This window comes from Carassius gibelio, chromosome A22 (genome assembly GCF_023724105.1).
Source record: "Carassius gibelio isolate Cgi1373 ecotype wild population from Czech Republic chromosome A22, carGib1.2-hapl.c, whole genome shotgun sequence".
Taxonomy (NCBI): Eukaryota; Metazoa; Chordata; class Actinopteri; order Cypriniformes; family Cyprinidae; genus Carassius; species Carassius gibelio.
In genome coordinates this window covers 10,660,454-10,684,852 of record NC_068392.1, presented here as the reverse complement: position 1 = coordinate 10,684,852, position 24,399 = coordinate 10,660,454, and the positions used below count along the sequence as shown (strand labels likewise).

General features: G+C 36.8%; 3 protein-coding genes, 1 long non-coding RNA gene and 1 other non-coding gene across 7 annotated transcripts in view; 1 reads left to right on the top strand and 4 right to left on the bottom strand.

The window, feature by feature from the left end:
- The window catches only part of LOC127943402 (protein unc-13 homolog A-like), a 38,041-nt gene extending 30,906 nt beyond the window's left edge, over positions 1-7,135 (bottom strand). Inside the window, exons 1-3 of the mRNA XM_052539870.1 lie at positions 6,832-7,135; positions 854-883; positions 661-760 (exon numbers count right to left, since the gene is read on the bottom strand). Of these exons, the coding sequence (XP_052395830.1) occupies positions 661-760; positions 854-883; positions 6,832-6,853 (152 nt within the window). The 5' untranslated portion in view covers positions 6,854-7,135. The remainder of the gene's footprint in view (positions 1-660; positions 761-853; positions 884-6,831) is intronic.
- Positions 7,136-9,653: 2,518 nt separating this feature from the next.
- Positions 9,654-14,740, bottom strand: LOC127942430 (SWI/SNF-related matrix-associated actin-dependent regulator of chromatin subfamily E member 1-related). The gene is made up of 9 exons (XM_052538129.1): positions 14,612-14,740; positions 12,779-12,875; positions 12,373-12,594; positions 11,658-11,778; positions 11,435-11,490; positions 11,259-11,325; positions 10,975-11,190; positions 10,756-10,888; positions 9,654-10,336 (listed from the first exon to the last, which is right to left on the bottom strand). The coding sequence occupies exons 2-9, from the start codon at positions 12,854-12,856 to the stop codon at positions 10,324-10,326; spliced, it is 906 nt and encodes a 301-aa protein (XP_052394089.1). The 5' UTR covers positions 12,857-12,875; positions 14,612-14,740; the 3' UTR covers positions 9,654-10,323.
- A 1,276-nt stretch (positions 14,741-16,016) lies between these two features.
- LOC127943153 (BTB/POZ domain-containing protein 2) lies at positions 16,017-20,681 on the top strand. Of its 3 annotated transcripts, none has more exons than XM_052539364.1 (9): positions 16,017-16,750; positions 16,948-17,067; positions 17,563-17,719; positions 17,897-18,002; positions 18,091-18,288; positions 18,449-18,641; positions 18,795-18,882; positions 19,010-19,156; positions 19,659-20,681. In XM_052539364.1, the coding sequence occupies exons 1-9, from the start codon at positions 16,152-16,154 to the stop codon at positions 19,818-19,820; spliced, it is 1,770 nt and encodes a 589-aa protein (XP_052395324.1). In that variant the 5' UTR covers positions 16,017-16,151; the 3' UTR covers positions 19,821-20,681. The 3 variants fall into 3 exon arrangements, with proteins under 3 accessions (XP_052395324.1, XP_052395325.1, XP_052395326.1); XM_052539365.1 differs by having other exon boundaries at positions 16,018-16,660; XM_052539366.1 differs by lacking the exon at positions 16,948-17,067 and having other exon boundaries at positions 16,019-16,660.
- A 675-nt stretch (positions 20,682-21,356) lies between these two features.
- LOC127943154 (uncharacterized) lies at positions 21,357-24,132 on the bottom strand. The gene is made up of 5 exons (XR_008149571.1): positions 23,991-24,132; positions 22,366-22,562; positions 22,083-22,211; positions 21,903-22,004; positions 21,357-21,714 (listed from the first exon to the last, which is right to left on the bottom strand). It is a non-coding gene; the product is annotated as an uncharacterized LOC127943154 (long non-coding RNA).
- Positions 21,793-21,858, bottom strand: LOC127943750 (small nucleolar RNA SNORD37). Its single transcript, XR_008149899.1, has one exon. It is a non-coding gene; the product is annotated as a small nucleolar RNA SNORD37 (small nucleolar RNA).
- Positions 24,133-24,399: the final 267 nt, after the last annotated feature.

The following is a 24,399-nucleotide window of genomic DNA, read 5'->3' as shown; positions in this document are numbered from 1 at the left end:
TAATTGTTATATTGCAATGCTATCTATCAATTTCAACTAAAAAATTACCGTCAACAACAAACGTTGCATCCATCGATCCTTCGATTCTGTCATGTTCCTCAATGACACGCCCCCAAGTTGGAAACTCTGAGATTAAAGAAAATTCAGTTTCCCACTCGTAATTACGACTTTGTGGTGGCGTTCATGTGTGTTTAACTCATAAATACGATGTATCTGACATGAATTGAACGCACCATAAATTTGAGGTATTATTCATTAGATTTAATAATGTCTTTGTTGTACTTAAACATTATTTATTGCAATCAGTGCTAAGCAACATTTGTGCCCTTGGGGGTGGAACCATTAGGTGTACTACCTGACCCTCACTACCAAGGGAATGCAAACTGTTACAAGAGAAAACAGAAATAGCTCTTTCATCAAGGCTCTTGTCAGCTCAGTCGTAAGGCTTGAAACATACTCTATGCAAGTTAATGAATGCCAATGTTTCTAGCTACACAAGCTCAAGTTCTTGCGCTATAGCATTCTCAGCATTGTTACTAGGGCACACACATTAAGTATGCGCAACGGGACCCTGTGCTAGGAATGCACTGGGCAAACATTTGCATCAGCATGTTTCTAACCCTAATACGTACTGCTAAGAGAAAGAGAAGAGGAACTCACAACATGAAGTCCTGTTCCCAACATGGCTGACTGCCTCGCACGGCTATGGTGGTGCTCTTCACATTCTGAACCTTCAGTGACACGTATGTGTTGAATTTCTCTGCACAGAAATACCAGCGCATTTAACAGAATGTTGCAGAAAAAATACAAAGGACATTGTGGAAAGCTAGCTACAGTGAGACTTCAGGCTTACCTTGAGGTCCATCGAGCTTGGCTTTCTTCACTGTAATAGAGAGAGGCACGTATGTAAATGAGTGATAAACATAGGTGTTAAAAATAATCACACTTTACATATCAGGCAGGACGTTTCAGATTCAATGTCAGCATATTCGCATTTGCGCAACAAGGATTCCTCAAGGCTAGACTCCAGTTTGTAGGGATTTTCAATTAATGGGAAAGCAATTCACTTTCTTTTCTTTTTTTTGGACCTGGTCTCATAGTACTGCAATGTCTGAACAAGCTTTTTTTTTTTTTTTTTTTTGTATGTACTATTTTGCATGGTGGTACCATGGTAAATAAATATGATAATCATTTATTACCACAATATAAGGTGAATGTAAGTTTACATGATATCAAAATATCCTGTAATCAACTGATTCATTTCAGCCAGATACCATTTCAGCACCACAGTACCTTTTTAAAGGTGTTATTAAAGAGAACTATGAAAATTTATTTTTTATACTTTAGAACCATTATGTCAAGCAACAAAAGAAACATAGAGCTTGGCAACGGTACAAACTCTCCAGGAAACGAGTTTCTCTTTACAGATTTTGTTCAATTTGAGAGGTTACGAAACTGCAGAGAGGTCTAGAGAGGCAGTCACTGTCAGTTATGCTTAGGGGAAATCTGAAAAAAAAAAAAAAAAACCTGCTCCAACTGAGCTCCTTTTAAAGACGAGTGACGTCAACGGGCCCATTCATAATTCATATTCTCATATTCAGTGCGGGTAGAAGCATCCTTGAGTTAAGGGGACCTTAAAATAATTCTCAGCCTTCCCCTCTAATCCTTCACAGTCAGCGTTCCTCTTTAAATTCAGTGCAGATTTTCTCACTTCCTCTAAAACGCTTACTGGTTGACACTCTTAACACCTGAGAGTAGCTCTAAGTTATACCAAATGCAAAGTATATGAGTCAGAACTTTTTTTTTTTTACTGATAATATCAGAGAAAACCCAAATTGAAACAATCATATTGCATTTGCCTGTTTGCCAACACACTGCCAATCTTCACTTGAATGCTTGGGGAAAACTGAACATCAGTTCCATGCTGAGAAGAGGGAAGGTTGGTTTGGCGGTAGTTTACATGGCAGATTTGGTTGAAGCTAGTCAACCAGCATGATCTGGTAAAATGGATATGATTCTGGTAAACTGGTTTGACCAATGAATTCTTGCTGTTTAAGCTACAGTAATAAAGAAGCCTAACAATGACACTAGCATCCAAAAACACTGATATTTGTGGTGTTTCAAGAATGCCAGTATAGCTCCAGATAAGAGATTGTATGCAGTATGGTATGGAGTGGAGTTTGCCAACAGTAGTGGGTGTTTTCTTTCACCCCAGGATGACTCTGAGTGGGTTTGAATAAATCACAGCCTTGCTGATATTAAGTACAACAAATGAAAAACTAGCTCATCTCCAACTGAATTCTGCAGGATTTCCAGGAGTTCTTTCATTCTTCAACATTTAGTGTGTTGACAATAAGCTCTTATCAGGACCAACTAAACATTGGATTTTCAAAAGTATGTGAAGTTCACGGCATAGACTTTTGATGACGAAGGATGACATTATTGTATTCTTCATTTATTAGATGCACGCCGGTCTGTTATAGTAGGGACATTGACTTTACATTATCATAACCCTAAACATAACATTGAACAAAATGAACTGTGATTGTCTGACAGTCAGATGGGCTATGGGGGATCTACTGTGGAGTCCAGACCTATAGGCCCTAGCTTAAATAAGTACAAACACATTTTATTTATTTTTTGGTCATAACTAGAAAGAAATTGAGCAGAAACTGATGAAACTTTCTAGTGCGCATGTAATGAAGCCTGTGTTCACATTTAACTAAAGTATACTTTAGGTTTAATGGTATGTTACCACTGGAAGGAACGAAACAGAGCGGGCATTTTTGATAAATTCCTGCAGAAGCCGAGCTTGTGGGATTGGCAGAAAATTGGAGAAAGCTTTTAAATTGGCTATGCGCGTTCAAATACTCAACTCTATGCAAATGCTACAAAGGAAAATGTAGAAAGGCAGTCAATTACCATGAGCTGTAGGTACTGACGTCTGCGTTCAAAATTTCTGCTGGATTAGGTGAGTAAATCATATTATTAACATATTACATTTCACTGATTTCTAAAGATGTTTGGATGCTTGTGGAACTGGCTGGGTTAATGATGTCATGATCATTAGATGGAGTGCCCATGAGCTTCAGTAGAGGGCACTCCACTCAGGACCATTCCACCCATCAACCACCAGATGTCACTTGGACACTAGCACCTCTCATACTGTTGCACCACACCCAAACTACATTACCCATAAGTCACTGCATCACAATCACCCTGCCACACCTGCACCTCATTCATCAGCCAATTTCCTTGCCACACCTGCACCTCATTTACACACACACACATATAAGCATATGCCTGTCTGACCATTCTCATCATTAAAGTTCTGCACATGGATCCGAACATCTCTGTCTCATCATTACAAATGAAAGTGTATCTTTACTACGGGATTTCAGAAACAAGTTTGCGTCTTTCCAACTGTGATGGCTTTTATATATGATGATTAAATTATTCATCATCATCATCACTCGCTTCAGGCACAATAGCGCTTTGAGCAATGTTCTCCTGCTCTAGTGGCCGAGCACAGTAAACCCAATACGAGAAAGTTCGATCATTATGACCGTCTTAAAATGATCAACGCTGCACCTCCACTCAAAGGTCCCGCTCACGAGTCGCCGATTCGCCGTTGTCTACCACCCTCCTCCGCCAGGGTATCCTCTATCGTGCTCCCACGTATCATTTCCTGCCATGTGGCTGGCGTGCACGTGTGCTGCCTCTTTATCTCTTCCCCTCTTCCTCTGGCGCTCCATTAATCTATCTGTGTAGCCAAGTGCTATAGCGCTACACTAAAAATAACCACTTCAGGGTGAACGTTGAGGTAACATTCTTTGCACAAAAGGGATTTTTAACAGTTTCAGTTAACAATATAACAATACTGCTCTAAAGCGACAAAATTCCATGTTTTACTGAATAATATCAAATAAATAAAACTCAGCAGACCGTCCTTGGGGAACTTAAGTTTCTGGCCTATTTAGACCACTAGATTCAATGTTATTTCTCTTATGGATGTACTTATCAAAGAAATATTGTATCTGCAGCTGCCTATAGTTTATACCTCTGTGTAAATCTACAACATCTGCAATCGGCTATCAGAGCTAAATTATACATGGTAACTGTTGTTTAGTGTTAACTACAATTCAGTCATATATCTGGGAGGTTAAATAGTCAGCTCTAATCAATTATTAATATGAAAATGAGTTGAGGCCCTGGTACTTAAAGGCAGAGTTGATCCAGAAAACACACACACACACACACACACACAAAGATGTTTAGTAGAATGTCCAGGTTGCTCCTTACCATAAAATGAAAGTGAATGGTTTTATTGTATGGAAACATTCATGAAGTAAATATATTTTTTAAATAATTTATCAAGCCATACTAGGTTTTAACTTCTAGGTTAGATTGCTTTCATTTTACACAAACCAGGCATTTTAAACAATGCTTAGAAAAAAATGCATTAAAATTCACAGGAAAGTGGTGATAAGATGGTTATGTAACAGGAATCCATGACTTTCGACATCATCAAAACCCATCCAGCGGGAATCAGGCAAGCCGTACTGTACATCTGCTCAGGTTACTGAGGCAGGTGCCAAGAATGATGCCAGTCTATGCCACACACACCCACTGTCACTTTCGGACGCTGGTTGTGAATCCACTGCCTGTTTAATTACAGAGTGGTGGCAGACGTGCAATGGATCAGAATGTGTGTGTAGGATGTGTTCAAAGAAACATGGCTTACAGCATCGTTCAGAATTCTGAGGCTCCTACAACAGATCTTCTACAACAGACCAATCTGATTCGCATGTCATCTTGCGTTTAATGCCAGTCAAGAAACTGAGCAAGGCAAGCGAACATGGGTAAAAGGTCCATTGCAAACTGCGGACCAAAAAGGCTCACATAAAGTGCATATGAAAGACATTTAGCCAAAGATTTGCACCATGTATTTGCAGGGAGCCACTATTCGTACAAGTCCCTGATATAAAAAAATTTAAGATCTAGGTTGCATTGTGTTAACGCAATAATTAACACAAACTTAACAATAAAGTATAATTTTACAGCATTGATTGCATTTATAAGCATTTACAGCATTTATTATCTTGGTTAATGTTGATTTCTACATATCCACATAATGTGAATGAATATGAAACATAACATACATTACAAATGTTATCATTAAAATAACTGCAAGCAAAGCTAAAATTCATAAATTAAGGTGTCATTGTGCTTAATTTTAAATACTTAAATACTGCAATTGTTACTTTAGACATAAAAATAACAGCAAAAAAAAAAAAAAAAAAAACTAAGTGTCTCGTTGTGCCTCATTTTATTTAAAAATTAAAACATTTATTTTTTTTTTACATTGAAATAACCAATCACAGTCAAAGTTAAACAATGTTCAGCTAAATGTGTCATTACGCCTCATTTTTTAAAAGTATTAAAATATTAACGTATTAAAACATTAAAGTAATAAAAAATTTAAAAAACACTAAAACAACCATAACCAAAGCTTAATTTAAGAAATGAAAGTTCAGCCTAATATCTCATTGTGCCTGATTTTTTATATTAAATTATCACTAATTGTTGTTACATATTTAATATTAAATAAATACAGATAGTTAAGAAACGAACATTCAGCAGAATATCAATGTGCCTAATCTTTAATATTATTTTCTGTAAAAAAAAAAGAAAAGAAAAAAACTATAACTTTTAATGCAACCCAAGCTTAAGGTAAGAAATGAAAGTTCAGTTAAATGTCAACTTGTGTCTCAACTTCTAATATTAAAATTGAAAATTACATAATGAATAAAATATTTAGAAATAATATATGTGTACAAATCTGTGCATCAATAATGATTTTTAACGGCTTTAAGTAATGTTATATGCAGAAAATATCATTACAATATTTTATAGTAATATTAAAATGCATCGCTTAATTTCATACAGTATGCTACAGATATCCGTCCCTCTATCCACAAAAGGGTCCTGAAAAATGCAGAAGACCCCTGATTTATACATCTCTCCATCTGTCAATTTAGGCCACATGATGATAAAAAAATAAATAAATCTATATATATGTTGGATTTTATTTTATACAAAAATATTTATGATCATAGTGCATTCAATAATTGTAGCCAGTACAGCAAAGAAAATGACACCTGTAATGTTGTCTATCCATCAAAAAGGTATTGAACTTCAAAGCCCTTTTACCACCATACAGTAAACACAGTTAAAAATAGATAAATCACACATCAAAGCAGATCTCATCTGAGCAGGGGAGCAAACTAAGGCTCCATTAGGAATATCAAGGGAACACACCCCTGATATCTGGCTGCATTTAAAAGACGGGCGGATTCGCCAGAATGATGAAAGTCATTTTTAGTGCATCTCTATGAACAAACTGAACATTGTATAAAACAACTAGACAAATAAAGCAATAAAAGAGTAAGTTATTAAGCTTCAATAATAACAAAAAAAAAAGAAAGAAAAAAAAATTGCACAGTAGGGACACTCCTTCTACCTTACATTTCATACTGTAACCTTACAGTTCAGCTTCATTTGCATGAATACAAACCGATAATACTATTAAACTCCATAGTGGACGAATATGTAACCGATTATTGATCATCGATCAGATTGAAAAGCATGTATGCGCTTGTAAACTATATGCATTTTAATCAAATGCAATATCAAGTGATTTGTTAAAAACATTGTGATATATTTAACCCTTAATAAGACTAAATATATACAATCCATAGGCTATATTATACATAACCAACAGCTGGTTTAAGTAATGCATCCATTCACGAAATAACATAGACTACTTACCTCCAACACACAGCAGTGACATCTCTTTTCTGTATTATTGCTCTCGTCCTTTTGCGTTATTTTAGATAATAAAACTGCTATTAAAACGAAGTATGGATTTTTTTTTACGTTGAGAAACCTCCCCTTCCCTTTATTAAACTCTACCCCAAAATATACAAAAATAACAGCAGTTGCTATTCCGAATCCTGCAGATAATTCAACCCGAGTGTTTTCAGCCACCCTCTCGACGTGACCCGCGGTTCGTCGGGCTGTGTGTGATTTTTTCAGCCGCTCGTAACGCGACGCACAGCCATCTTGTTCAGCACCGCCGCCGCGAGGAGAGCTACTACCGTGACGTCACGCTGACAGCAGCAGAGCACGCGGACGCCTCTCCACTCGGCGGAGGCGAACCAAAGTGTGGAACAATTATTAAGAACTGTACATTTATAACGGTCGGCAATTAAAAAATAACTTTTAATATTAAATTTGTTAGAGATTAAGATTTGGGGATCCGAAAAAATCCAATAGCTCTTTTTAATCCGTCGAAAAACCTACTTAAAGGGATAGTTCTCCCTACAGAAAAATCCCCAAATTGTCATAATTTACTCACAGACAGGGGCGTAGCAACCGGGGGGGACGGGGGGGACACGTCCCCCGCACTTTTAGAAACAGGTGATTCTGACCCCTGCTAATTTTTTTTTTTTTTTTTTTAGGATCCAGCGTGAATATTTCCTGTAGTGTTCTCTGATTTGTTACTTAGATTTGAGTGAAGTAACATTCAGCCAATCACAGACTGAATCATCTCCTGGGCGCGTCTGCTATGAGCTTCAAATCTCTTGTTGCTCTTCTGAATTTTCGTTCGTTCGTTTGTTCACTTTGCTATTAGGCCGTCTGGGATAAAATGCACCCCAGAAAAAAGCAAAGGACGATTACATCCTTTTTTCAAACACACACTGTAAGTATGTTACAGTATGTCGCGATGACACGAATCGCGCGATAAAGTTTTCATGTTATGATTTAACCTATTGAACCCGTATGGACCTCGTCACGTCGCGCCGGATTCAGTGTGTTAAATGCTCTCCTAATTGTCACTTTGGATAAAAGCGTCTGCTAAATAAGACGTAACAATGTTATTGGTTTCTGCTGTCTTTTGTTTGTCTACGTGCTGCTCGCGGAGTAAAATTATAATTTCACAATAAATCATATTTGTTTTCCAACGAATATCTTAAAATACTTTATCAAATTTTATTCTTTTAATTCATAACTGTTACTTTATGTCCTAACTAGTCTGTAGGAAAGGCAGGCTGTGACGTCACTGGCAGAGAGAGGGGTCAGTTGCTCAACCTCTCCAGAATGTGTACAGGTGAGATTTGTATAAAAAAAGCAGATTGACTATCTTAAATCTGCGGTAGGGAACTTTTGACACTCTAGCGGTTAATAAACAGAACTGCTTGCGTCTTGCGGAAGAACATCTTAGCCGGAACTACTTCTCTCTGTTTATGTCTATGAAGAATCACAAAGGTACTGGGTTACTCCGCCGCGGTACCCCGAAGCAATCTAAAATAGTCCGAATATAAACACTTATTATAGGTGCACCCTAGTGATTCAGGACAAGCCAAAAACACGGTTTGGAAAATGGATTCATGGTGTACTCGCTTATTATATCCATTTTTCTACATTTTGAAAACACACAAAGTTACGGACCGCAGCTCTGATTGGTTGTTTTGGTTTTTTACCGGGAGTGATGTATTTCTGCAAATGGCAATAGGACCACTGGGAGGAGCCAGAGGAGCTTGATTTTTTCACAGATCATCTGTCTCATATTTTTCATAAAATGTATGTTTGTATAAAATTACTGTAGATGTAATCTGTATACTCATTTAACACCTGTTTTTGTCCAACTGTTAAAAAAAAAAGTTATTGTTCAAATGTAGTGCAACTGAAATATTGTAAATATCATAAAATATCTTTATTTCATAAAAAATAAAAAAAAAAATATAGATGGTCTCCCATTGGTCTCAAAGTCCTGCAGTATTTTTTAATTTTGAGTATGATTTAAAAAAATAGGTTCCTGTAAGCTATCATGTCATGTTCCCAAATTTGAAAAAGTAAAATGCCAATTGGTATTCTATTTAGAATTTATTATGAACATCAGCTTTGGGTCAAATCACCATACAGCTGTCCCCCCCACTTTTAAAATGGCCACTACGCCCCTGCTCACAGACATGTTGTTACTCACAGAGAAACTCGTGTGACTTTCTTTCTTAGGTGAAACAACTCCATTGACTTGTCAAAAAAGATACGGTGAAAGTGAATGGTGACCAAGTCTGTTTGTCCGTAACATTATGTAACATCTCCTTTAATTAAATACAAATTCCTTTGAATATTAATTAAAAGAAAAAGCTAAAGATAAATTTTTATGGCAATTGTCTTTCAAAGCAGTGGTTGCAATTGTGAAATAACAGCCTACCTTTTTATTTGATTTAAAGTATTAAGAGTTAAATCATTAAAAAAAAAAAAAAAAAAAAAAAAGGATTGTTTGACAGTTGTGACTTTTAGTTCATTTTGGCTGCATTCAGTAAGAGAAGGTGGATAAAGTCATATAAAATTTTTAGGTCTGGAGACAAATTTTGTTAATTTGATATACAATATATATATATATATATATATATATATATATATATAAGATGTATTCTTTTTTTTTGCTTAAGGGAACACTCCCTTTATATCTTTAGATTACAGAACTTTTCTTTATGTTGTGGCCAATGTCACCCTCTACTGGATAAACGTACAACTTGAAGCTGAATAATGTAATGGTATCATAAAAAAAAAAAAAAGTACAATAATTATTGCCAGATTTTATTGTTTTTTTTTTCATATTAAAATAATTCATACAATCCTGAAAAAAATCCATTCAACTACATCACTAAAGCAAGGTAAACTGCTGACACCTGAAATATTTCAATGCTAGAATTCAGTTTCCCTTTGCAATGCCAACTGACTTACGGTTCGTTCAAAATGGAATGCAAGGAAAAATCAACATTATTTAGGAATTTTAATTCAGAAAACATAATGATTAGGAATGTTATTCAATGTTTAGATCATCATATTCATAAAATTCAAGGAGCAATTCTCAAGAGGTTCTTGAAATCCACAGCACTGTGCAGCAAGGGTTCAGGTCACCCAATGTAAACGCTGCACTTTACATTTCATTACAACTTCATAAAGACAATATTACCTTGTAAAAAAATCATAGCATGCCTTTAAACCATGCTTTCCGTGTTTCTAAATGGACTTAGTCTTTCAATGAACTGCTGTATTTGGGAAAACAGCAATATGGTGCATTAGATTACATGTCAATGATTTTGAACAGTGTTACAAATTAGCTTATCGTCGAGTGAAAATATCCCATTAAACCGCATGGCCTGTTACACCTTGTGATGCAAAGCATGGGGTCCCAGGCCTTCCAAATGCTTGGGACGTTCAGATCCCTCCACAGCTATAGACATGTTTTCAAAGCTTCTCACTGGAGGAAAAGAAAGAAGAAAAAGATGTCCATCAGCTAACATGCTTACAGAGTCCTAAATAAATCTCCAACAGCATATGTATGATTATGCAGTGGCGGACAGTAACAAAGTATTTTTAAATTCGTATTTTACTTAAGTACTTGAGTATTTTTCTTTTGGGAAACTACACATTTAATTCCAAATTTTGTCATTTACACTTATTGGACACTTGAATTATCATCAGCAATTTCTATTTTTGTATAGGCCTATTTATGTTGACACATAACGGAGTTAAAAGATTTTGAATATTTCTTTTTATACTTTCAATAGCCAGGAACAAAATTAGAAGGCAGCGATCAATCATTTAATGCTCGGTGCACTCAGTGTGAAAAGGCCTTTATGGAGCATAGTATCGCAAACCAGAGGCAGAAATAGTTACCTGTCTAGGTGAGCCAAGAGCTCTTGTAGCTTGAGGACTAAGTTGCGATGTTCATGAGGCCTGCTCTCTAAAGCACTACTCAAGCGACTCAGGTACGAGTCCAGCGTTCCAATCGATGGCGTCTCGCCCGTGCCTGAGCAAAAAACAATGCTGTTTCCCACTGCACCAAAAAAAGAATCAAATATGGTACTGGTATTATGGGCACCGTACAGTACTGACCTGGCAAAGGCACAGTGGCCAGGCTGTTGAGCAGTGTCTGTTTGATCGCCTGAAGGCGGCGCTGTAGAGCTTGCGTGCGCAGCTCATCCTGGCCCAGCTCAGCCTCCAGCCGCTCTTTAGCGCTGAACATGTCGGAAATGTGCTTCTGGAGAACCGCATTCTGCTCTTCGAACTCCACATTAGCCTTGCGCAGTCGCCGCAGCTCCGCTTCTCGTGCTGGGAAATGAGACGTTTTAAGAATATAGCTTTCCACATTGATGTTTATGGTTTGTTCTAAAACGTACCTTTGTTTTGGTCTAAAAATTCTTCTGTGAAAATAGGGACGTCAAATCTGGGCGTTAAGTCGGAGTTCTGAAAGGAAATTGTTTCATGAGGCAGGTTGCAAGAATAATTTCCACGCTTACTACTTCAGGAATGGGGCGAGAATGTTTGAGAATTCAGGCTTTGTTGGTATACTTACCTTAAAACCTGTAGACCCGGAACTGTTGGCATTGATAATGACAGAAGTCAACTCCTCTGTAAAACAAATAAACAAACAAATGATTCACTCTAAAACTAACATTTGAACCATTGCTAATTTTGAGTTGAAAATTATCGCAAACTCGTAAAAAAAACAAAAACAACAAATCACCAGAAAAGTGCATGCAAATAACACACCCTAAAAAGAGGGAGAGAATTTTTACCGCTCTTAATTCTCTTGTCCTGAACTTTTGCACATGTGATCTGATAAGCTTCACTTTTTTGATACTCCCTGAGTTCTCGTGCATACTGCATTTTGTCCCTTTCGGCTTCATCTAGGTACCGCTGTTAAAAATATTAAATAAAATAAAATTCATTTTCATCAGTAGGATGATATTCCAAGGAATAGTTCACTCAATAATGCAAGTTTGCTGACAATTTACTCAGCCTCAGGCCATTTAAGATGTAAGTGTAATCCAAAGCACTCCAGTACCACGACAAAATTTAATTATTTTTTACACAAATAATTAAATACAAAATGTATAGTAGTTATTAAGATTGATGTGGTTTGGAATTAGTAAAACATATAAGTAAAACATATATGATCAGAATATCAATGTGCCTAATAATTATGAATGCATTGTAGTCAAAAGCAAACGTTGCTTTTCACTTCAAAAGATGTTAATTGATGTACTGGAGTGGAGTGTGGATTACTCTGGGAATATTGTTATGTTTTATCATCTGTTTGGACTCTCATTCTGACGGCACCCATTCACTGCAGAGGATCCACTGGTGAGCAAGTGAAGTAATGCTGAATTACTCTAAATCTATTCTAAAGAAGATACAAACTCATGTATGGCCTGAAGGTGAGTAAATTTTAAGTTTTGGGTGAACACGAGGAAACAAATGGACAGTTACACACACACACACACAAAATACCTGTTTATCATGAGGAGCCAGACGGCTCCATTCTGCACCAAGTCTCTTGGTAATTTCTGGGAAGGGAAGATCGGGGTGAAGTGCTCGGATGTGTTCCCGTCTCTCATTCAAGAACCGCACATAACCTGTAACTGGAGCCTTGGGGCCGTTTGGTAAAACCTTCTTTCTCTTCTTCCCTTTTGGCCAGCCTCGCTTCTTTACTGGCTGTGAAGTCGATTGGTTCTGTAACAAATCAATTCAAATTGTTATAAATATATTAAAATATGGGAAGAGCATTAAAGAAAATATCAGTGTGACTGACTATACTGACCACAAAAACCTTTTACAATGATGCAATTACATAGCTACGGTACTTTGTGATACATAATCAAAATTATTGCAGAAGACTAAGGAATCCTGATCTTACCTCCTCTTGTGCATTATCTGTGTGTTGAGAGTCTTTAGATGCAGGAGCATCAGTTTGCTCTTGCTTCACACCACCCATTACATGAACTCAGAAAATTCTGGGACACACACAAACAAACAACAAAGGGTAGAAAATGTATTTTTGTTACTTGAAATATAATAAACATTAACTGAAATAAACTTAAAATAAAATAAACATTTTATTTTAGCTATTTGCCGAGACAACATTTCTATTTCCCTTTTAGTTTAACTTGCTGTACTAAAATAACTAAAACCAAAAAATAAATAAACAATATATATATACACGTGTGTATATATATATATATATATATATATATATATATATATATAAATAAATGTGTGTGTGTAGTATATTAATATATTTATAGTATATTTATAGTAATATAGTACAGTACAGACCAAAAGTTTGGAAACATTACTATTTTTAATGTTTTTGAAAGAAGTTTCTTCTTCTTCATCAAGCCTGCATTTATTTGATCAAAAATCCAGAAAAAACAGTAATATTGTGAAATATTATTACAACTTAAAATAATAGTTTTCTATTTGAATATACTTTAATAACATAATTTATTCCTGTGATGCAAAGCTGAACTTTCAGCATCATTACTCCAGCCTTCAGTGTCACATGTAACATCCAGTCTATCACATGATCATTTAAAAATCATTCTAATATTCTGATTTATTATGAGTGTTGGAAACAGTTCTGCTGTCTAATATATTTGATGAATAAAACGTTAAAAAGAACTGCATTTATTCAAAATAAAAATAAATATTCTAATAATATATATTCTAATAATATATTTTCTTTACTATCACTTTTTATCAATTTAACACATCCTTGCTGAATAAAAGTATTGATTTCATAAAAAAAAAAAAAATGACTGACCAGTAGTGTATATTGTTATTACAAAATATTTATATTTTAAAAACATAGCTTCTTCTTTTTTTTTTATTCATCAAAGTATCCTAAAAAAGTATCACATCTTCTGAAAAAATATTAAGCAGCAGAACTGTTTCCAACTTTGATATTGCATCGTCATATTGGAATGATTTCTAAAGGATCATGTGATAATGATCCTAAAAATTCAGCTTTCCATCACAGAAATAAATGATAATTTAAAGTATAATAAATGAAAAAACAATTATTTTAAATTGTAATAATATATTATAATATTTTAAAAAAATTCTGTATTTTTGATAAAAAAAATGCAGGTTTGATGAGCAGAAGAAACTTCTTTCAAAAACATTAAAAATAGTAATGTTTACAAACTTTTGGTCTGTACTGTATATATATATATATATGTATATAGACACACACACATGTACATACATATATATAACCAATAAACAAAATTACACAAGTAACTAATATTAAGAAAGAAAATACAAAAATACGTTAAAAAAATATTAGTAAAACAATTTTAGTATCTTAATGATACTAAAATAATGCTGTCTAACTAGACATCGTGTTTGTAAACACTGCCATTATTAAATAAATATAGTTGGTTTATTTATTATGTGTTTTGTTTGCTTAAAATATGTAGTAGGTTGTATATTTGCAAACACAGATGCATGCGAGTGAGAGCTTGAGGTGCATAATAATGCTTAAAAATGACTTTTCTATGCATCAACGGTTATTATTATTAGCTAAAGTAACGTTAGCATAGTTGGCTAACTAGCCTCTGTTGAAGCGCACATTAAATAAATAAATAAATGACGTCCTCATTACGACAGCTTATTTATTTCTATTTATACATATCTATATGTATTTATAAAAATCTACCGCTCGTTAATACACAATATTTCCACTTACCTAAATTAATGCCTGTTTTCTTAACGCAAACGCTAGCTCAGCCACAAACGTTAGTTTGATTGACAGTTCCTTGGTGGTGTTGATTGGTTTGCAGGTTTGGGTAGGCGGGGCGAATGGCAACGTGCTTCATTTGCATTACGCATGACTGAAAATAGTTATTTTATTGAGTTTTAAAGCATTTGTCCATTTTCTGCTATAACTACTCAATTATATTCAACAGTTGGGCCACTAATTATGGAATAAATATATAATAATATTAATATATGAATACATTAAGTCATATTTTAGTACAGGTAGCATACCCTTTATTTTCTTCCATTAAAAAGTTATTTGACCCAAACAAAATTATCTTTAAAAAATAGATGTATCACATAAATTAATATCCAATGATATTCCATGACTTTTCCAGCATCTTTGCAGTATTTCATCAAAAAGTAGTAGCCTATTAAATCATTTTATAGGCTAGAGATTGTTGGAAATTTACACTTATATGTCAGTTAAATGAATACTTATTAGTGTCTTCCAAATGCCCAAATAAGAACCTCATGAAAATTAACCACACTACAGTACAGTACCACTGCAGTAACCATGGTTTAACTAGTATTTATTTATTTATTGCCATAAAACCAACTACAAAATTACTACACTTGCAGTAAATTGCAACAGCACTTAAAGCCTAATTATGGCAATGTAAAAAAAACTGTAGTAGTAGATTAGTAAATACAATATGTATACCGTGGGAGAAATAATGAAGTATGATTTTAGAAAGAATATTTCCCAAATTAAATAATTGGCTTTTATTGTCACTGTACTGAAGTTAAGGCAAACTATTATTAAGATCAGCAATATATTGTTTACGCTACTCCATGATGTTAATTCATTGTATATTTCTAATAATTACTTGTATCTTAACTTGTATTATTATTTCATTATCATTATAATTGTAAAAGGCATTACAAAGGTGCTTGGGTCAACTGCTGTTAATGATATTTCACTGGTTTGCAGTATAATTTTACACTAAACAGACATCTAGCTAACTCGGGAAGGAACTAAGGAATGTATAATAAATAAGTGAATGAGTGAATTAATTAATTGATTGAAGATTTGACATAATTCACAATTTTAAAACTCACATAAATATCTATTACAGCAGGGACCAAAAAAGTACAAAATTATTGGAAATAATGATTTACTTAACAAACAACCAAAAAACCCAAGAATCTGAAAAATTGCACTTGTTGATTGATTTTACAGTATTATTTACACTACTCAAATGGTTAACACTTCATTTTTGGCCATGTGGGAAAAGTCATTCTCTTAGTTTCATGCCACTTTCCACAGTCACACTTCCTAAAATGAAAACTTTCCACGCACACCTGCCTCCTCTTCAATAAAGCGTTGGCTGGAGAATAAAACGGTCACATCCTAAACATGAAAACTACAATTAATTGTAAGAAGGAAGGCCGAGTTAATTTAAAGGGGACTCGATGATGTTCGAATCTCTCGTGGAAAGGCAGTCATTTGGCCAGTATTTCTGGTTATGCGCTGTTGTGTGTATTTATTCCAGCAAAGCCTGCAGTGTTCACCATCCAAGATGGCTGCGGGTGAAAGCAATAGCAGATCCCCATGTCTAAACTTGTCTACTTCGGGGCCGCTTGGCAATGCACCGCCGAGCAACAGCGCTCATTCCTCACCCGCAAGCAACAGGGGAGCCGTGGGTGCAGCCGTTGGGATGAACCGGGGCGCGGGGAACGCGAACCCTCGGTCAGGCCCAGAGAACGGCGGAGGCGCCGAGTCTGCGGTGAGGAGCACGCCGAGCGCGCAGAACCCTCCCCGGCAGTCGGTCGCTCAGAGCGGAGCGACTTCAGGCGCTGCGTCAAACATGACGGCGACATCATCATCATCCTCCTCCTCATCCTCATCAACCGCGTCCTCCTCCGTCGACGCGTCCGCCGCCGTCTCATCGCTTCCCAGCAGCCCGGCTTCAGTTTTGGTTTATCGAGAGCCGGTCTACAACTGGCAAGCGACAAAAAGTACAGTGAAAGAAAGGTTTGCATTTTTGTTTAACAACGAAGTGCTAAGTGACGTCCATTTTTTGGTTGGGAAGGGAATGGGAGTGCAGCGCATTCCAGCGCACAGGTAGGGATGAATAGCGGTCTGTTTGTATGTTTTACTGGAGTCATTTTTGAATCATTCTGTATATTGCAATAAACTAAACTTATGGCAAACTCTCCCGCTCGATGGATATAAACTAAAGTATTTGTCTCGGCGAGGATAAATCAATATTTAATCCTCAAATGGCCGTATTTACAGCCCGGTCCCGTTGCTCTTCGCAGATTTGCTCTCGCTGTGGGAAGTGCCGTGTTTGATGCCATGTTCAACGGTGGCATGGCAACAACGTCGACCGAAATTGAACTGCCAGATGTGGAACCGGCTGCATTTCTAGCCCTTCTCAAGTAAGAATGGGCCGAGGAATGCTGCGCTGCACGTTTAATGCTCTGTCCTGCTCTTCTGTGTGTTGACCTCTGTTTTTTTCATGACGTCCTTTAGATGCCCTCTGCCATGTAACTGCAGTCAGCAGACCCTTGCAAACATTTAAACATTTACCATGGCATATACACGTGATTTCCGCCGACATACCAAGAACAGTTTCTGTTCCCACTATTACCCAACAACAGTGTTAGTAAGCTTCTGGATTCTTTGTTAGTTTGTAAATGATTGTGCTGGATAGAGCTTTCTTGGCGGAAATAAACCGTGGTAAATGTTTGCAATAAATCAGAACTTTGAAATATATTAGCCATTGTTGATAGAAGCAATAACTAGTCTCAAAAATTTAAATGGGGATCAATATTGTATGTCCATTTATATCTATCTATCTATCTATCTATCTATCATTGTCTTTATGTGAGCTGGCAAGTCTATAATATTTTTTTTCCCTTTTGCAATTGCAGATTTTTATACTCCGATGAAGTGCAAATTGGACCAGAGACCGTTATGACCACGCTATACACTGCCAAAAAGTACGCAGTTCCTGCGCTCGAAGCCCACTGCGTCGAATTCTTAAAGAAAAACCTACGTGCTGACAATGCGTTTATGTTGCTCACCCAGGTAATCACAGGGTTGATATATTGGGGCTAGGAACTGACATATTGGACTGCACCTTTGATTCCCTTTCAAATCCTAGCAAACAGCGCCTCAAGCTTATTGAGTGTGTTTGTTGTCTGCTTTTTTTTTGCACGCGGTCTATTATAGATTATATGAAAACACAGTTCCTTTTGCTTTCAGGCACGGCTTTTTGACGAGCCCCAGCTGGCTAGTCTATGCTTAGAAAATATCGACAAGAACACCGCTGATGCGCTAGCCGCCGAGGGCTTTACGGATGTCGACCTCGGTATTGCTCCTAAGTATCAAATATCACAACAGAATACAATCAGAAGAGTGAGTCAGAAATAGAGCCTGTTATGTTCCCTCCGGTGCAGACACTCTCATGGCAGTCCTGGAGAGAGATACGCTGGGGGTACGGGAAGTCCGTCTCTTCGGGGCTGCGGTACGTTGGGCAGAAGCTGAGGCCCAAAGACAACAGTTACAGCCCACGCCGGAGAACAAGCGTAGAGTGTTGGGAAAAGCGCTTTCCCTTATTCGCTTCCCGCTCATGACTATTGAAGAGTTTGCAGCAGGTAATTTTCATCAGATCCTTGATTATGAAACCATTTCTGAATACTTTTCTGGCAAGTGGATCTGCAGTATTTCTGGCTAAGCTAAAAGGCTAGTGATAGCTACTTTAGCTTCCTGAGTGGCACTAGCCATAGCGCTAAACCTTGTGTGTGTGGGCGATAGGTCCAGCTCAGTCTGGTATACTCACAGACCGGGAGGTGGTCAGTCTTTTCCTGCATTTTACTGTCAATCCGAAACCACACGTAGAGTTTATTGACCGGCCTCGCTGTTGCCTCCGGGGGAAAGAGTGCAGCATCACGCGCTTCAGTCAAGTGGAGAGCCGCTGGGGCTACAGCGGAACCAGTGACCGCATCCGGTAAGGTTTTTTTTTTTTTTTAAACCATTGATTGAGAAAGTGCTGAGACACTAAATGAGAACATTGATTTGATTCCAGTCATTTTATGTACCTTATATAGGTGGAATGTTAAAAACTTTTGTCAAATAAAATTTGCATTCAAATTCCTCACAGGTTTTCTGTGAACCGCAGAATATTTGTGGTGGGATTTGGGCTCTATGGGTCCATACATGGTCCAACTGATTATCAGGTCAACATCCAGGTGAGAACTAAGCCCCTTTTTCCTTATTTCAACCATGAATTGTCTGAAGAGTATGTTTGCTGATGGTGGGAGTGTGAAAATGTGGCAGTACGTGTGTGGTAATGGTGCATGTTTTCCTCAAATCTAGATTATACATACAGACAGCAACACCGTTCTCGGTCAGAATGATACAGGCTTTAGCTGCGATGGAACAGCCAGTACCTTCCGAGTCATGTTCAAGGAGCCTGTGGAAATTCTTCCCAGTGTCAACTACATTGCCTGTGCCACCCTCAAGGTAAAACAGACTCAAAATTGGAGTATCAATCCATTTGTATGCTAAAATGGTATTATAATGCCACCTGACACCTATGAGCAATGGAAAGTACCAAATCATGGTTCCTTGCATCTCCAGTTGCGCTTATAATAGCTAATACTTAATTAACTAAAGTCTACTGGCTATTAATTATCATTGGCAATATACAGGAGTTTTAAAAGGAATCCATGGGATCTGGAATTTTGTGTGAGAGAAAAAGATTTTCCCATGCAGATTTTGCATCGTGTTCAAGTTGGTCAAGCAAATTCATTGCATTTACCAATAGAAAGCTGTTTGGTTTTAAAAGTGACTTCTTTGTGAGCTGTGCTTCAAACATTGCTACGCTATTGGACAATGGACCTATCTATCTATTCCTTGAAATCCTTCTGTGATCAAAGAATAATCATTTAATACAATTTGTCTGTATCATTTAATACAGTTTTTAATGTATTATAAATGAACCTGTGATGGAATGCTTTTGCAGGGACCAGATTCTCATTATGGGACCAAGGGGATGCGGAAAGTCACCCACGAATCCCCTGCTACTGGTACCAAGACCTGCTTTACATTCTGCTATGCTGCAGGCAATAACAATGGCACTTCTGTAGAGGATGGACAAATCCCGGAGGTCATCTTCTACACATAATGACCAAGCAGAATCTCATGATTAAGGACTCTTGCATTGCATTTTGTGGCCAATTCACCTGTCTCTGTGTAGACCGGTGACCAAATACTGATCTCTCATTTCTAAAGGCTTTTGTTTTTAAGATTTGAAGCATGAGAATTCAGTCCTTTCAAAGTGTACTTTGGGTACCGATTCTGTTTTCTACCCAAGTAGCACCACATAGTTCCACCTTGATGTTATGACCAGCCAATGTCATTGCTAATTAACGAATAGGTGAACTTCTTCATTGCAGTGATTTACCACAGGTACAGTTCAACTCTAGAGGGTAACTCTTTTCCGTTTGTATTTATTTGAATGTTGATAAGTGGTGTTTCTTTTGGTCTGACCTTTGAGCCTTGATTGCTCATGCTCATCAGTCTTTCAAGTCGCACTGATGCACTTCAGCCCCAGGCGCAAAAGTAAGTTTGGGTAAAGTACACTACATCTCGATTAAGATGTCAATTCATTGTAAAATTGACTTATGTACCCGTTTTGAGTGGCCTGCACCCCTTGCTAGAGGGGAAACTCCATTTCTTTGACAGCAGTGTGAACATTAGATGTTTATAAGGTGTTGTTTTACCATAGTTGCCCTTCTAGTTAATAGTGATTAAACTACAAGCACTTGCATTCACTATGCCATTGTATAAAAGCTCTGAAGTATTGACTGCAGTGGACACATTCCTATTCCAGATTCTGAATATTCTTTTCTTGAGATGTTGATATGAAATGAGCAGGAAACAGCTTCATGAATGTATCAATGCTTACCTTGTAAGCGCTGTAAATATGTCCTTGTCTTGTTTCTGTATGTTTAATTAAAGTCTGCACCCCTCGTTCAGGTCACAATGGATCAATTTATACAGCATACACACACAATAGTGAATACTAAGAGCTTGTTTTTATTTGAGTGGCATTTGCTTATGCAAAACTTGTTACAATTGATTTTTTTTTGACTTGGTTATGGAGGAAAGTCATACGAGGCTGACTTCCAAGTCTTGGGTTCCTTCTGAAATGAATATACATCTTTTTGCCCGCCAAGTTAGATCGTTTTGAAACTAGCACTCTCACATTCACCCTTTGTTGTTCCGAACTCAAATGTGTAACAGGTACTTAAGTATAATATTTTGATGGGTTTTATATGTACTAATACCAGGGATTGCCTTTGCATGTTAACTCTAATCAGCACTACCTACTATCAATCAACTTTGACTAATGAACCCTTGTCAGAATAGATGACATTTAACATGATACAAATGAAAAAAAAAAAAAAACAGGAGTGATCGCACTAAAGTACATTCGTGCGTGCAGGTCGAATAGACTGTACATTAATCCATCATTTACATTCAAATTATTTTTTTCCAGCCTAAAATCCTGAAATGAAGTCTGTATTTCTTTGAAATGGAAACTAAAGACTTATAATAATCTATTATGCACATACATACTACACCTGAATACATTCTTATGGCATATCAAAACCTTACCACTTAAATCCACTTATCAAAATATTTCAGGCTTACAAAATTTCTCATGACGAAAACATTTTTACTTTGAGGTTGCTAATCTCTTTTAATACTACAGCAAGCACACAATATGTATTAGGATACAAGCCATGTACACAGTACATAAATTGCGCAATTGTATTTGACGGTTTAAGCACAAAACATTAATTTCCAGTTTCACTAGGAACATAGAAAAACCACAATTGCCTGTTGGTCCAAAATACAATAAGGCATTTTAAAACTATAGTCAGATCTTGACTGTATGTTTTGAATTCATCTAAATCTCCATAGTGTTCGTCTTGCCCTCAGGATTTTATCTGATGTCCATCTTCTCAATCGGTTTAGAGGTTTCCCTTGAAGTTTGTGATGGCATCAAATATCTACACCGTGGAAAAAGTGAATTCCATAATATATCCATATTTAGGAGTCAAACAATCCAAAGTAGTTCACAAAAGACATGTCAGACTGAAATTTTTCATCAAGACAATCAGGTCAAAGTGAAGAATTTTTAAATCATCATAAATGGCTTGGATAACATATGTTAGCACTCAAAGTGCAGATTACTCACTTTTAAAATAGGGTCCAGGATCAAATGGGCAAGTTCTGGTAAGCTTTTTCCATCTGGTGTGGAAGACTTGCTACAACTTCCCAAAGGAAGGGTTAAATGTACCTGTAAGAAATGGTCACTTTACATAAAGAAATTACATTTGATTCAGTTGTGTTGTTCTTTTGGGTTTTCCTATCTCACCAATCTCCCCAAAGCTTCAAGTTCTCCACCTTCTTGCACCATTCAGCTGGTCCCAGCTGTGCTTCACCATTGGCAGCAAACTGCTTCAAAGTGAAAGCAGTCCAGATCCAAAGCCAATAGTTTCAACGACTAGATCAAAATAGCGGGACATTAAAAAAAGTACACTTAACCTACTTTAAAACATTTTGACAATTAGTCTAAAATTAAACCACAAGATAGTGTAGAAGGATACGTTCTTTTCAAAAATCGAAAAGGTCCCATGAGCGAGCCATGAGGAACTCACCACAATGTTGCCCATAGGTCCGTTCTCATTCTTGCCATATGTGGAGATGATCATGTTGACGTTCTCGAATGAAAGCGCTGGAAAGTTTGGTACAGCTCTTCAGGGCCCAGCTACAGCTCTAGCAATGCATGGTCCATCTTGTTCATCATCAATACTGGCTTTAACCTCTTAGCAATGGGCCTGTATGAGCATAGTCTCTGCACGACAGCAAGTTTTATAATTTGAATAAATATGCCAGACAATCATACAACATTTCAGAAGTCAAATAATATAATAATTGGCTGCGCTCATATATGGCACCTTAGATTCTTAAAAATAAAAGGTTCTTTATTGAAATCTATGGTTCCATGAAGAACCTTTAACATTAATGGAATCTTTCTACTGCACAGTAATTAATAAGCATAAAAGATAAGAAAAAAAAGAAAAAAAAAAAGAAAAGAGGTTTACTGAAAGGCTCTCTGACATAGTGATAACACATGTTGCCTTCTCTAGTGCAGCTCAACCAGGTCTAGTCCCATTCGTTAATATTTGTGATATCACAAAACCCGGAAAACATGCGTTGTAGTTCAAATGCATTGTTCGTGGTGGTTTTTGAAAAGTGATTTGTTAGGGAAGTCACGGCCTAGTGGTTAGATAGTTTGACTCCTAACCCTAGGGTTGTGGGTCTCAGTCTTGGGCCGGCAATACCATGACTGAGGTTCTCTTGAGCAAGGCACCAAACCTCCAACTGCTCCCTGGTCGCCACAGCATAAATGGCTGCCCACTGCTCGGAGTGTGTGTGTGTGCACACTTTGGATGGGTTAAATGCATAGCACAAATTCTGAGTATGGATCACCATACTAGGCTGTATGTCATGTTCACTTAAACAAAATACCTTGTTTTTAATTGGACTTTGAGCTTTGTAACTTTGCAGATCTTTTTTATGCTTGAACAGCAACATTACAGACTTACTAAAGTTGAAGTGGAATAGCATAATAGCACCACTTTAAGAAAGAATAGTTTACCATAATGTTCACTCAATCCCAACGGTACCAATGATTTTGGACTAAATAATGACTACTAATCGGCCTGGATGCATTAAGGTACAAATCATGCAGGAGCAAAGCTATGTTTAGGTTTTATTCCTTTAAAATGTAATGTGAATACACAATTCAAACAAATTTGAGCAGTGGCTGTCGTTTAAGTAAAAAGGCAGATTGTGCTATTTTTTTTTCAGTTACAATGAAGTCATAGCTCACGTGATCTCAAAATGGCAGCACCCATGAGGAACATGTAAAATGAAATTCTAGATTGATGTATCTTGGGTAATCATCTTATGCTGCTAGTATACATTAAGGTAACTACAGTAACTTTTGCAAAACTTTACTTATAAAAAACTACTGCAAACTAAGTTATTGAAAATGATTAACTCATCAACATTTCTTTTCAACAGTAAATGTATATGAACTACTAGACTAGGTAGGATTTAATTCACATGTAATGCTAGTCAGTGCTTCAGAAGTGGCTCGTGGAGCATCCTCATTATTAAATCAAATTCAACCACTCCAAGCAATTAAATCGTGAAAAAATGTCAGACTTAAGAAGATTATTAACGCATAAAATAAAAACATCATATATCGACTTACCATTTTGACCGATGTTTTTGGATTCGTTTAATGGCGCAACGTTGCAACACAGTCGGTGAAAAGACCGATGACTTCAACTCTCATGAATATATATCAAGCGCGCGCCGGACGTATTGTACGTGATGACGTCGGGCCACGGTTCACATTTAAAGGTGTAGCATCACTGAATATCGCTGTTTGAAGGTTAGCAGGGTACACAACGCTGATAAAATATAATTTAAATACAGTAAATTAAAGCCACATGTAATGATACAAATTGTAATAATTTAATAATTGAAACATTTCACACCGTTTCCTTACTATTAATTCAGAATAAAATAGGCATTCGGCCAGCAGATGGAGCCTCTTCACAACATTTTGTCACGTCTGGCAAACTATCAGGTTAGACGCCATATTGAATTTAACGCCA